We start from the raw sequence: 13838 nt of genomic DNA, 5'->3' as shown, positions 1-13838 counted from the left end.
AGAGCTAGTTCCAGGACAGGCTCCAAAGCCACAGAGAAACCCTGTCTCGGAAAACAACAACAACAACAACAAAAAAAAACAAACTAGAGTTTTCATTTTGTTTGTTATTTGTAGCTGCTTGTGGTGGCATAAACCTTTAACCCCAGCACTCAGGAGCCAGAAGCAGGCAGACTTCTCTCAGTTCGAGGCCAGCCTGTCTACCTAGTGAGTTCCAGGTCAGTCAGAGCTATACAAGAGATCCTACATCAAAAAAGAAACCAGCCCTAGGGTCAGATATGGTGCTGCAGGTCTGTAATTCCACCACTAGAGAGGTTGAGGTGACAGAATCATGAATGTAAGACCAGCCTGAACTACACAGGAAGATCCTGTCTCAAATCAATCGTACACAAACACAAACACGAAGGAAGCAAAAGGGGGCAGGATATGGCTTGGTGAGTAAATACTCCTGATGACCTGCGCTTAATATCTAAGATACAAATTGTAGAAGGGAAGAACTGACTCCTGCAGGTTGTCCTCTGACCTTTACAGGTGTGCACACACACATACACACACACACATGCACAAAATAAAATCTAATTTAAAAAATAGAAAAAAAGGCTGGAGAGATGGCTCAGAGGTTAAGAGCACTGACTGTTCTTCCAGAGGACCTGGGTTCAGTTTCCAGCACCCACACAGTGGCTCTCAACCATCTATAGTAGGATCTGATGCCCTCTTCTGGTGGGCAGGTGTACATGCAGAGCACTCAAGAAAAAGCAAGCATGGATATACATATCTCAAAACATCTTATTGTGCCCCCCAAAATATATTCCATATTTCTGTGATGATTTAAAAAAACAAAAAGAAACTACACCCCAATTTTCGAATGAGCTCTAGTAGCACAGGCCTACTGATGTTGCGGCACTCAGAAGGTAGAAGATTGGCACAGGCTTTTAATTCCAGGACTCGGGAGGCAGAGGCAGGTAGATCCTTTGAGTTTGAGGCCAGCCTGGTCTACAGAGCTAGTTCCAGGGCAGCCAGGGCTACACGGAGAACCCCTGGCTAAAAAGCAAAAAAGCAAAAAACAAAACAAAACAAAAACAAATTCAACGTCATCTTCAGCTACTTGATAATCTCAAGGCCAGCCTGAGCTACCTAAGACCCTTTCTCAAAATAAAGTTTAAAAGAAAGAGGTTGGGCTGGGCAGTGGTGGCACACTCAGGAGGCAGAGGCAGGCAGATCTCTGTGAGTTCAAGACCAACCTGGTCTACAAGAGCTAGTTCCAGGACAGGTCCCAAAGCTACAGAGAAACCCTGTCTCGAAAAACAAAACAAAACAAAACAAAAAACAAGGACTGGAGAGATGGCTCATTTGTTAAGAGCACTGCCTGATCGTCTAAAGGTCCTGAGTTCAATTCCCAGCAACCACGTGGTGGCTCACAACCATCTGTAATGAGGTCTGGCGCCCTCTTCTGGCCTGCAGGCCATGTAGGCAGAATACTGTATACACAATAAATAAATAAATCTTTAAAAAGAAACAAAAACAAAAAGAAAGAAAGAAAGAAAGAAAGAAAGAAAGAGAGAGGCTGGCAGACCTTCTCAGCAGACAGAAGTGCTTGTTGTACAGAACTCAACCTCGTTTGATCCCTAGATCCCATGATGGAAGGCACAAACAAACCCTGAGAGTGACCTCTGACCTCCACACCTCCTGCTATGACACATGCACAATTGAAACACAAAAAATAACAATGAAAAAATATACAGGATTGTGTTTTCTGTCCAGGGTAATGGGTAGGCCTCCGGAATAATATCCCAAATATTTTCTGTGAATAACCCAGAATGGGTGTGGAGAATCTTGGGAGGCCTGGTGGAAGGGTTGAACTGTGGGCAAGGGAACACATTTGAGGAGGTGGACAACGCGTGGCCTTCGTGGGAGGACTGCACAATTCCAGGGTCAGAGTTCCTGCCTGCTATCTGCTGCCTCTTTGGTTCACTAGGCCCCTGGCATGCTGTCCAAGGCTGTGTCCATGAGCGGCATCAATTTCCTCTTGGACTGCTTAGATCCAGATGGTAAGTAAAAGTGGAATTCAAACCACGGTGGCCCAGCAGTCCCCAGCAGTGCCCAGCAGAGCAGGCTGTTCTCAATCTCCATCACCTGCATTATATGCAGTTACATACCCTTGGGGTTCCAAAAATTCCTTCAAGTGAGGGTTCTTATTCAGGACATCAGCGTCCCTGAGACTGTCCTACCTGCGAACGAGGGGGGACACAAGCTACAAGCAGTCTTTCCAGGCTCCCCATCACTAGAAATGGGGACAGTTTCTAGAAGTGCACTTCTGTTCTGAGGATGGCACATGCAGGGGCTGGCAAGATGCCTCACTGGATCAAGGTGCTTCCCCCTAAGTCTAACAACTTGAGTTCAATCAAGAAGGAGAAACGTTTGACCTCCACATGCCTGCCCCCTCTCCACATACTCACAAATAACTAAACAAAGAGTAAAAGATAGAGTTTCGGGCAGCTCTGTGCTGAGCTTCGGCCTCTCCGTTTACCAGAGGGGACGAAGCCTTCGGTCCAGCTAGTTCTTCTCTTCAGCTCCTTCTCAAGTTGTTCAGCTGCACTCTCCTCAGACCCCGCCCTCTGTCCCTGCTCCCCTGTGGCCGCCCTCAGGAATGGCGTCACAGGCACCTGCAGCCTGGGAACCTGATCCAGGTGGAGGGGGTTGGGAAGGCAGCCCTGGGTGCCTTTGTCTGGCTTTTCCTAAACACGTCTCTTCCTTGTGCATTAGCAGGTAACTCGTTCCGGTCCTCTGCCACAGACCTCAGCAAATGGTGAGTTTCGGGGATTCTGAGCCCATCAAAGGCCTAAATGTAGGAGTGATGGGTGTGGCCATGGATTTTGTAGCCTTAAAATTCCCCATTGTCCCCATGATGCTTCTGAGGAGGCCTTCAAATAGCCATCTGCCCGAGTGAGAGAAAAGGAGTAGGAGCCAAACCCTAAGGAATCTAACAAACAGCAGAGAGAGAGAGAGAGAAAGAGAGAGAGAGAGAGAGAGAGAGAGAGAGAGAGAGAGAGAGAGAGAGAGATTTGCTCGCTGCTGTCTGTGACACGAAGCTGCTGAGTAGCCTGGCCACCGGGGTGAGCTGTGGATGGCAGACAACGGCTGAAGGAAAGCAACTCGAAGGAGCACTAGCTGAGGGCTGTAGAATTCCCAGCAGAGCGGCCTGGAGTGGAGCCTAGAGATGGAGATGGGTGCTGGATATTTCAAGAACTATACAAATAAGCATGCAAAATCAGCACCTGTTTCTCCGGCCTGTGTGGCCAAAGCCTTGTTAGGTGGGGCAGCTCACTCAGTGTGCCTGGTGTGAGCAACACATGGGCCCTTTAAGAACTGGGCTCTGATTTGTGATCCTGAAATTCTCTAGCTGACACAACCTCCTGGCTCTGGTCAGGATTAGCTCATGGGATGGGCTGATGAAATCCCAGGAAATCCAGTTCTTATTGGCTTTAGGCCCAGGGGCTTTTTCCAAACAGCAGAGGGTCTACACAGGGCTCTTGTTCTGAGAGGGGGAAATGCCCCTCAAGGGCCTTCTCTCCAACCACATCTGATGGAGAACAGTTTGAGAGGGACTGGGCCCTCCCATCTCCAGCTGGAGAGGAAGAGGGTGGCTGCCTTTATCTGGGAGGAGTCTGGAGTTTCCTCATAAATAGGGGAGTCTGGAAGCTTGAGCATCCTGACCCAGAAGAGGTAGGAGGTGGGAACCGGGGAGTGTGTTTCCAGACTTCTACCTCAATGACATGGGCCACCTGCCATCCTGTGGTCGATTTTCTTTCCCAGTTCCCTCTCCTCACCTCTTCCCTGTTTTTTTGCAGTGGTAACCAGCTGGAAGAAGACTCAGGGGCCTGGGCAGGCTCCTCCCTGCGACGGACCTTCAGTTTCCTCTTGGGCATGACAGGCAAGGCCAAGGTAGGAGGCAGTCCGGGAAATAGGAGGCATAGCTCTGCTGACCTCCTCACTTCTCTTCCTCCCCCATGTCTCAGCAGGTCCAGGGCTCTCATTTTAAGAGAACACATGATGTGCCTTCAAAGCTCTGAGTGTCCCAGTAAATCGGCCTTTCTCTGTTTCCCTCCCCTCCAGCTGAGCAGACAGCTGCTGCAGACAACTGGGAGAGAAATAGGGCTGTGAGCTGAGGAATGGCCTAAGGCTCCTCACTTCAGGCCACCCATAGCTAAGATGGGCAGCAGGAGTCTTGCCCATCGGACACAAGAATGATAATTACAGCAACGCCTTTCGCTTATTCATACCGTGTTAGCGTTTTCAAAGTGCTCGTACACTCATAATTTTATGGGTGGATACAGCAACCGAAGGAGTTGAACTAAGACCACAGGCAGAGTGGGCGCCAGGGAGGGGTGTGATTGTGTGGCCACGGGACACCAGGAAGCGAAGGTGTCCGGCTCCGGCTCCACCTTGGTCGGTAACCTTGACTCTGGTGAGGCAGGGAGCTTTGACTGCAACCTGCTTGAATTGTCCGTTCTTTTCCTTTCTTCTTTCTTTTCCTTTTTTCTTTCTTTCTTTCTTTTTTTTTTCAAGACAGGGTTTTTCTGTGTAGCTTTGGAGCCTGTCCTGGAACTCGTCCTGTAGAACAGGCTGGCCTCGAACTCACAGAGATATACATGTCTCTGCCTCCTGAGTGCTGGGATTAAAGGCATGCGCCACCACCGCCTGGCTCCATTTTTTCTTTTTAAACTTCTCGTTGTTTTGAAATAAGGTCTAACTCTGTGGCTCAGACCCCCTGGAACTCACTATGTAGGCCAGGCAGCCTCAACCGTGACTTTCCTCCCATCTCGGCCTCCAGAAGGCTGAGATTCTGGATTTTAGGCAGGAGACACCACACATGGCCATTGTTTATATTTATTTATCTTTGAGACAGGGTTTCATATAGGCCAGGTGGGCCTTAAATTGTATAGCTGAGGATGACCTTGAACTCTTGATCCTCTGTGTCTATCTCAAGAGCTGGGACCCCAAGCATCCACCACTACACCTACCTGCGGTGCCTGCCTCCCTCCCTTCCTCCCTCTTTTCCTTCCTTCCTTCCTCTCCTTCTCCTTTTCCTTCTCTGGCAGTTACTTCTCAGTCCTACAGCCTGGTTGGCCTTCATTATCCTGCCTCCAGCCTTCTGATTCTGAGCTCCAGGCTCGCAGGCTCCACTTACTGTGTCAACTATAAATCCCTCTCCTTTTCCACTAGTGTGCATGTGCTTTCCAACCTGAGGTGGCCTCTGGTCACTGAGGGGAGCTTGAAGGACACACCATCCTATTTGGCTGGCAGAACCATGGGTCACTCCAGTCAGGTTGTTACCATGGTAGCCAAGTGCAAACCAGGGTTCTTCCGGGGGCCAGACTCTGAGGGCAGGGTTTCCTCAGCTGGGCAGGCAAGGGAATGATGGAAGCAGATCCGCTGCTAGGACCTTCTTCCCAAATGATGGAAGCAGATCCGCTGCTAGGACCTTCTTCCCAAGTGATGGAAGCAGATCCGCTGCTAGGACCTTCTTCTTCCCAGAGAAGAGTTGAAGGGGATGAAGAGGAGACATGAGAGGACATATCACAATCTTTTTTTATATATAATTTATTTATTTTTATTTTATGTATATTGGCGCTTTGCCTGCATGTATGTCCGTGTGAGCTGTAACATCTTGGAGTTACAGACAGCTGTTAGCTGCTTTGTGGTACCAGGGCTGCATGTTGCTAGGGATGGAGAGGAGGACGTAGCCTGTTCCTCCCCACTTGACTGGCATCCCACTTTTTTTTTTTTAATTATATATTTATTTATTATGTATACAATATTCTGTCTGTGTGTATGCCTGCTGGCCAGAAGAGGGCACCAGACCCCATTACAGATGGTTGTGAGCCACCATGTGGTTGCTGGGAATTGAACTCATGACCTTTGGAAGAGCAGGCAGTGCTCTTAACCACTGAGCCATCTCTCCAGCCCCTGGCATCCCACTTTTGTAGAGCTTTTTAGGATGGCTGTGGCAGAGACAGGCGATGGCTATACATTAATCACCATTTCACAGACAAGAGAACCTAGAAGCTGGGTCACTTAGGACCTCAGCTTGCTTGATGAGCAGCACTCAAGAAACCTGTGACTGAACCCAAAGCCTTCCTCCACCAGCTCTTGCTGGGAAGCCACTGTGGTCATGTATGCCTTAGTCATCCCCAAGTCATGTCTAAGGCCCAAACTAATCAGCAGAAAGGTCGATTTGTGGACGGTGTGTCTTGAGTCTAGACAGCTTGAGGCGCTCTTGGTTCCTCCAATGGCCCTTCGGAAACCAGACCCTTCCCTCCCTTCCTAGCTGACAATAGGAATGGTACTCTTTTCTTTTCTTTCTTTTTTTTTTTTTTTTTTTAAGTTAAATGGTTCAACGAGGGCAATGGCTACTTTTAGATTTTGGCAGAGGTTTTCTTTTTTTTTTTTTCTATATAAAAACAGTCTCTGAAAGGCTTCACTGGACAGGATCACATGGGCTGGAATGAAAGGGTTTGGGAAAAGGGAGGACCCAGGAGAAAGGAAAACATTCATTGTTCCTGCGGGTGTGCAGAAACCAGAAACTGAGTCAAGCTGAGGACATAACTCATTAAATACAGGTGGTTAAGGTTTGGTTTTCAGAGCTCAGAATCGGGTAGCAGCGGTGAGAACGGGTGGGATGGAAAAACACAGTAAAAGGCTTGGGGGTCAGACGTTCCACGTGGACTTTATATACTGGCCAGTCCCTCAAAGAGTCTTGGGGTCAAATCCTAGATTTTTGCTCACTCAGGGTTTGACTTAACAACACTTTCTGGCCTGAGCCTTGGAGAAAAGTGAGGTTCCAGACTAACAGAGGTCTCTGAGACCCCAGTGGTAAAGACAGGCAGCTAGGAGTCTGTTTTTGTTTGTTTGTTTTTTGGTTTTTCGAGACAGGGTTTCTCTGTGGCTTTGGAGCCTGTCCTGGAACTAACTCTGTAGACCAGGTTGGTCTCGAACTCACAGAGATCCTCCTGCCTCTGCCTCCCGAGTGCTGGGATTAAAGGCGTGCGCCACCATCGCCCGGTTTAGGAGTCTGTTTTTAAAGTTAATACATTTCTTAGCATGGCTGTTCTCTTAGAGGAGCGCCAGCCTGGAGTCCCAGAGTCAGATGCTCCTAAGGCTGTCCTTAGGCTTCCTTTAGAGGAAGCAGAATTGCCTGGGAAAGTCCTTTCTGCTTCTAGCTAGCCTGGCCTGGGCTTAGCTCTTTTTTCCCCCGCCTACCCCCCCCTCCCCGGGGGGCCTTTACTATAAAAGGATCTTAGCAGGAGAATGGGTGCAGAAGGTGAGGGAGTTGCTAGGTAGGGCATAGTTCAGAGGAATGAGTGGCGTGGTTCAGGGGTGAAAAGCCCAACCAGCACAGTCGAGGTTGAGGCAGTGGAGCCCAAAATAGAGATGGAGGCTAAAACTGGCACCACGAGAGTGCCAGTGCCGAGTTGGGCTGGAAACTTGCAGCCCAGCAGCGCTCTGTCTGGGTAGGCTACTGAGAAGGCCAGGAAGCTAGTGGTCGTGGGCGGGGCCTCATTCCCTTCCCTGGTCTCCATCCCACCACACACCTTTTTGGACTAGGTTAGGCAGGATCCTGAAATTTCTACAAAGTTTTGTCCCAGGGTGCTCTGGTTTTTACAGGGCAGTGGGAGACCTTGAAAGTGGAAACAGACTGGAGAATTTCCCCGGTGGCAGGAAACTCAGGTTGACGCAAAAGGTCCAAAGAGATGAAAAGCCACCCACACTTCTTAGCAAACTCCAGCTACTTCCTGACCGGGGCAGGTTGTGTCGAGTCTTCCAGGTCTTGTTGAATTGGCAGTGGCAGAAACTGGTGTCCAGACACAAGGAAGGATTTCCTCAGTTAGCCTCGGGAAAGGTGCAGACTTCTCCACTGCCAAAGTGGTTGGCAGAGGTGGTGCTGGGAATGACGGTCGGAGTGTGGTCCCAGAGGTGTGAGAAGTTTGCGGTAGTGGTGGGGAACCCTCTCCTGTGATCTTTGAAAATGGCTCCTCACTTTTTTTGGGGGGGAGGGAGTGAAGTTTACTGGTGCAGCTTCTAGTTCCCTTTTGATTTCCTCCTCCCTCTGGTCACACCAGTCCTCAACTGTAAAAAAGATCTGTGTACTCAAGTCTGTTTGATAGGCCCTTAAGGCTGGTTCCCCCAGCGGCCGACGAGGTAGGCGACAGAATCCTCCAACCGGAGGGTCTTTAAAGAGTGAAGTTACTCGGAATGGGTGCCAGTGTTTTTTTAGGGAGAGGAGAACTAAGAGGGGTCGCTGAGGTCAGAGCGTGTCCCTAAGCGCTAAAGGGAAAAGGCAGAGGACGCCTCGAACCTATCCAAGGACCTTGTCCTCCAGCCCGTGGCCACACTAACCCTGGCGTCCCGTCCGGTGCGCGGGTACCCCGCCCTGCCTCCGCTCCGCCTCCCCCCTTCCTGAGCCCGGGTGAGGGAGGAGACTAGGGTTTGAGGAACTGGCGCTGGGTGCCGGGGCTAGGGGACTCAGACTTCCTGTCCCTAAGGCCGACGCGTGCGGCCGGACCCCTCCCCCGCCGGAGCTGGACGCCCGGGTCCGCCGCGTCCGACCGCGGCTCACGCTGGATTATGTCTCGGATCGAATCCCTCACGCGCGCGCGGATCGACCGGAGCAAAGAGCTGGCGACCAAGGTGGGCTGGCTCTGCGACCGAGCGCCCTGCCGACCTCGGGCCTCCACCCCGCGCCCCATCTCCCGCCGCCGCCCGCTCTGGTGAGCGGGAGTCAGCGCGCAGCGGCCGGACGGGGTGGGTGGGGCTGCGAGCGCGTGGGGAGGGGGCTGGAGGACCGCGACGTGACCCGCGTCTCCTCCAGCACCCGCGCAGCTTCTGTGCTGGGCTTCTAGGAGAGCGGAGCTGGGTCATCAGTGGTTCGGCGGGACCGAGTGTTTTGGGCCGCTCGGAAGAAAGTTGGTTTGGTAAGGGACCGGGCGGGAAAAGGGGGTCGTGCGTGTCGGGCTCCTAGGGGCGACGCTGTTGGGTATCCCTTTCCGCGCCCCAGTTCCGCCCGGTTGCTCGCGGCGGTGCCCCCCAGCGCAGGCTCGGCCGTTTCCCCCTTTGTCCCCACCAGCGGTTGGAGGGGGCGGAAGGGGGTGGTTTCCCAGCTCCCTCCCCCACCTTCCCGCCCCTCCAAGACAAAAGTCAGCTCCTCCTCTTCTCGCCGGTGGACTTTCCAGCTGTGATTCAGTTCTTGCCTGGGGTGGGCGGGTGGCTGGGGTCAGGACAGCAAGCGACAGCCCATTTCCCCAGCCAGGCCAGGCCGACTCCCTCAGGTGAAGGGAGCTTGCCTTTGTGTAGCTGGGATGCCTTCCTCCATCCTGAGCGCCGAGGTGTCTGAACCCAGAGTAGTTCCCACCTTTAATCTGTTCCGTCATCTTACAGGCTCCTGGTCCTCCAGTCTCCTTGGCTGACCCACTCCCCACTCCCCTCAGCCATATTTTGATTATGGCCTCTGGTTGGGGCCCTTTCACCTGTCATCTGGGTTCTGGGTGTGTAATTTTCAGCACAGACTGCTTGACGACCCCTGCGCCGCGCTTTTACAAGTGTCCTTTATTCCTGCCTTTGTATTCAGACCCACTCCCAAATGCCATGACTTTCCATACCTCACTCTCCAGGAAGTGGTGAACCGGAGGACTTGTAGCTGAATGTGGAGCCGGGAGGGACCTGGTGCTGGCAGATGGGGCCTCCCAGTTCCTGAGGGCACCCACATTATAAGGTTCTCAGAAAAGAAAGGCTGGAACAGTTTTAATCCTAATCCCTGCTGTTCTCCCTGGGAGCTCATGGACCCTTCTGCAGCCAGCCAAGCAGATCATTTATGTTCAGGCTGGGAAGCCACTCTGGGGATGGAAACCCCCTCTCTCTCCCTTCCTCCTGATTCCAGGCTTTGGCGACTCTTGTCTTGGTGCTAACCGCGAAGCTGGTCTGTAGGTTGGCTAGCCCAGGGGAGGCTTAGTTTGAGGCTTTTCTTTTTTTGGGATGGGAGTCTGCTAACCGGAAGGAAAGCTAGCAGGACTCAGTAGCTCCAGGGTTAGGTGACTGAAGTGTGAACTGTGGGGGTGGCAGACAGGCTCTTATCAACCCCAGCGGCAGGCCAGGCCCCAGCTCCCAAAGTCTGTTTATTTTTTCAACCGTTTGAGCGAGACCCTGGAGTAGAGCCAGGGGGGGGTGGGAATGGGACCTTTTTGAAAGCACGGAAATTTGGTTCCACCCTAAAAAGGAAAGTCATGGGGGAGCTTGGGGGGCAGATCTGTGAGACTGTATGAAGACATTCTTGGAGGGCCTTTCTCTGATCCAGACACCTGGCGTTTCGTTTCATGCCCTGTTTTGTTTTCGTTGTTGTTGTTGTTGTTGTTTTTTACATATCATGGTAACTGGAAATCTCGAACCTGGTTCTTTATCCTGTGACTAGCCATGAAGGGGGGATTGGGAGATCTGACTGGGACCGGGGACCAGAGAGTGGTTCTGAGAGGGCAGGGAGATCTTGTCAGTTTGAGCTGGTCGGAAGGGGAGGGACACCTCCGGAAAGCTGTGGTTACCGAAGTGGGGGAGTTGGTTCTCAGCCAACAAACCCTGGATCTTCCCCCTCCCCCTCCCCAAGCACACCAGCTGTCTCCTTTCTTTTTATACTGTGGTGGGAAGTAGAGGCCCACTGGAAATGAGATTATTTGAGGAGCGTGGTCTTCCCTGCGACCTGTGAGGGAGATGGGTCAGGGCAGAGATCTGTTGTCCTCCCCCGTCTCTTTTTTTACTCTTAGGACATTTTCACAGACGGGAGAATTCGAGCTCGACCTGCCCCTTTTTCCTTCCGCAGGCATAGGATCTATCCGTGCGCCCTCCGCACTTCCTTTTTCTCCTCATTGTTTCTGTCCTGCTGGTTCCCCAGCCCTCAGTAATCTCGGCCTACCTCGTCTAGCCTAAAGCTGCTCTTTGCATCTTTAGACCCCTCATCTCCTTTCCCGATCTTCCTGAGCCCTGAGTGTCTTGGCCCTCAGAACAAAGCAGGGGCCAGAGATCAGAGCTCTGGGGATGGCTTTGGAGGCGGGAGCACCGTGGGTTTTCCTGAACCCTGTGTGTGATGGGGAGCGGGAAGAGAGGCCGCCTTTGTTCCGAGTACCAGAGAGGTGGCTGGCTTTGTGTGCAGGACCAGGAGGGCAGGGCTGAGGGAGCAGGGAGGGGAACTAGAATAGTTTGGGAGACTTGAGGAGTTGGGGTTCCTCTGGGGTTTGGGGCCATCCAAAAAGAATTTAGGGGTAATGGGTATCCAGGAAAGCACTGAAGCTGGGCATAGGGGGTTGAAGCCTTAGAGAGGTCACCTAGGTACTGCAAGATGGTTGAAGAGTACCTAGGGAAACATCCAGGGCACCAGAGAAGGTGGAGAAGGGTCTGGCTCTGTCCCACTGGCCCGGGAACTGTGACCTTGAGTCAGAGAGAGGTCAGATGAGCTGTGATTCCCTTGTGTTTGGGGGTGTGCCTCTCCGTCAGAGATGCACAGGGGTGCTTTTTGAAAATTAGTTCTCCCCGTGCTCTGTGGACAGGAGCAAGTGGTTCCCATTTTAAGGTTCAGCCTCTGTTCTGATGTAGGATGTAGGCGCTGAGTGGATTTGTCATGGTTTCTGGAACTGGTAGAGCAAAGGCTGAGAGGTGCTGGCTCGACCCTTCTGGGTTTGTTTTTGTCTCCTTGGGGAGGTGGGGGTAGGGCTGAAGGCAGCAGCTACCCCCTCCCAACTCAGCGGCCTGCCCTGTGCCAGGAGGGCAGGGAGTCTGGCACAGCTATTGTTTGCCTGTACAAATGCCCGTCTGTCTGTGTCTGGCCTGACAGGTGTGGCTGAGGGGAGCAGGCTGGGCTCAGGGGTACCTGGGTCGCAGAGGCTCTAGACAGATTTTAGAGCCCGTGGTGTAAGTGTCCCTTTTCTGCTTCACCCTTGTGCTGTCCAGTCCCCCTACCCAGTGGTTTACCACCCTTCGCCGAGTGCCTTTGTGTGCTCAGTGATGTCTTTTCCTTTTGTTTCTGCTTTAAGCTTTAGTGTCTGCATTTGGCCCTCTTTTGGCAGCTCCCATTCTTCCATTTCCTTCCCTGGAGCTTCGGAAGGCACAGGGCCTTTCACAGTCTATGCAAAGCCCTCCTCCTGGACTCACCTCAGGAATCTTCTCTCTTCACTCCCAGTCTCAGAGATTTCCCCTTGTGGAATTGAAACCAAGTTTGCAAGTACTGCACCGCTGACCAGCAGCCCTTCCCTTCCCAACCCAGTGACCCTGTGTCTCGGCTGTCCAGGGCGGAGCCACAGGCTCTTAGTCCCAGTGGATCCCTCCAAGAGCCCTCTGAGGTGATTGTGAATACCACACAATTCTCCCAGAGGCCTTGGTATGGAGAGAGGAGGACAGTGAGAACTCAGGCTTGGGATGAGCAGCTCTGACACACCCGATTAACTCTACAGCCCTCAGGAGCTTGGGAAGCCTGAGTCTAGGTTTCCTTACTTGTCTTGCCTCATTGGTTTTCTTTTCTTTCTTTTTTTTTTTTTCTTTTTCAAGACAAGGTTTCTCCATAGCTTTGGAGCCTGTTCTGGAACTAGCTCTGTAGAACAGAACTGGCCTCTGTCGGTCCACCTGCCTCTGCCTCCGGGACCTCTGCCTCCTGAGTGCTCGGATTAAAGGCCTGCACCACCACCGCCCAGCTATCATTGTTTTCTTTTAGCCTAGAGCTCAGAATGGAGAAAACTTGTCAGCACTCAGCTCCCTCCCTGCATGGAAGGAGGTCAATGGAGGTTTCCCATTGTTGGTGTTCTGACCCCCAGAGGAAACCCTCTTGGTCTCTGTTAGAGGAAGTGGGGTGCTCCAGAGGAAAGACAGGAAAGGAGGCTGAAGTTCTTAAGGTTCTCATAGGCTAGCAAAGGGTACCCATAGATGAGGGTGCTGCTGGAGACCCTGTCTTTTCTTCCTTCTGTACCCCCATTTCTGAACATACATTGGGTGCCTGCTGTATTTGAGGCTTTGTGCTAGGTATGGGTCTTTTTTTTTCTTCGAGACAGGGTTTCTCTGTAGTTTTTGGTGCCTGTCCTGGAACTAACTCTTGTAGACCAAGCTGACCTCGAGCTCACAAAGATCCCCCTGCCTCTGCCTCCCAAGTGCTGGCGTTAAAGATGTGCGCCACCACAGTCCAGCTGCTAGGTATGGGTCTTAAGATGAAGGTTGACCTTAACCCCAGCACTTGGGAGGATCTCTGTGACTTTGAGGCCAGCCTGATCTACAGGAGCTAGTTGACAGGCTCCAAAGCTACAGAGAAACCCTGTCTCGAAGAACCCCTCCCCCAAAAAAGACGAAGTTGACCCTGAACTCCTGATTCTTCTGCCTCAACCTCTCAGTGCTGAGCTTATTGGTGTATGCCCCCACACCCAGCCCTGCTCATTTCTATATTCAGTTAACCCTACATGTAGCGTTAGCCTGGATAATATCAGTGAGCAGGGAAGGCTTTCTGGATCTGTGGAGAGGAAGCAGGGCACACTGAGCTGGCCAGCAGAGGGTTGGGTTTTGCAGAAAGGGCTCTGAACACTGGGTTGGGTGTTTGGATTGGGGAATGACAGGTCTTTCTTGCCTCTGTGGTGCTGGGATTGAATCTAATGCTTCATGTCTACCAGACCCTTGAACCTGGAGCCCTTTTTAGAGTTTTCTTTTGAGACAAGAGTCTTGCTAAGTTGCCCAGGCTGTCTTTGAACTGTCCATCCTATTACTTCGACCTTCCAAATAGTTAGACTTCCAAGTGTGCACACCACCCCTAGCTGTGATAGACCCTT

General features: G+C 51.9%; 1 protein-coding gene across 4 annotated transcripts in view; it reads left to right on the top strand.

Annotated features, from left to right (window-relative positions):
* The window catches only part of Arhgef2 (Rho/Rac guanine nucleotide exchange factor 2), a 62714-nt gene that overhangs the window by 21968 nt on the left and 26908 nt on the right, over nucleotides 1–13838 (top strand). The window contains exons 4-6 of one of the 4 annotated variants that reach the window (XM_026784023.1): nucleotides 1973–2045; nucleotides 2761–2803; nucleotides 3846–3939. In XM_026784023.1, coding sequence (XP_026639824.1) covers nucleotides 1973–2045; nucleotides 2761–2803; nucleotides 3846–3939 — 210 coding nt within the window. Of the gene's footprint in view, nucleotides 1–1972; nucleotides 2046–2760; nucleotides 2804–3845; nucleotides 3940–8501; nucleotides 8686–8710; nucleotides 8766–8817; nucleotides 8970–13838 lie in introns of those variants that run through there. The other 3 variants (XM_026784024.1, XM_026784025.1, XM_013349828.2) reach the window with 3 other exon arrangements.

This window comes from Microtus ochrogaster, chromosome 21 (assembly GCF_000317375.1).
Source record: "Microtus ochrogaster isolate Prairie Vole_2 chromosome 21, MicOch1.0, whole genome shotgun sequence".
Taxonomy (NCBI): Eukaryota; Metazoa; Chordata; class Mammalia; order Rodentia; family Cricetidae; genus Microtus; species Microtus ochrogaster.
Note: the sequence above shows the minus strand (reverse complement) of the source record. Positions and strands in the feature narration are given on the sequence as shown.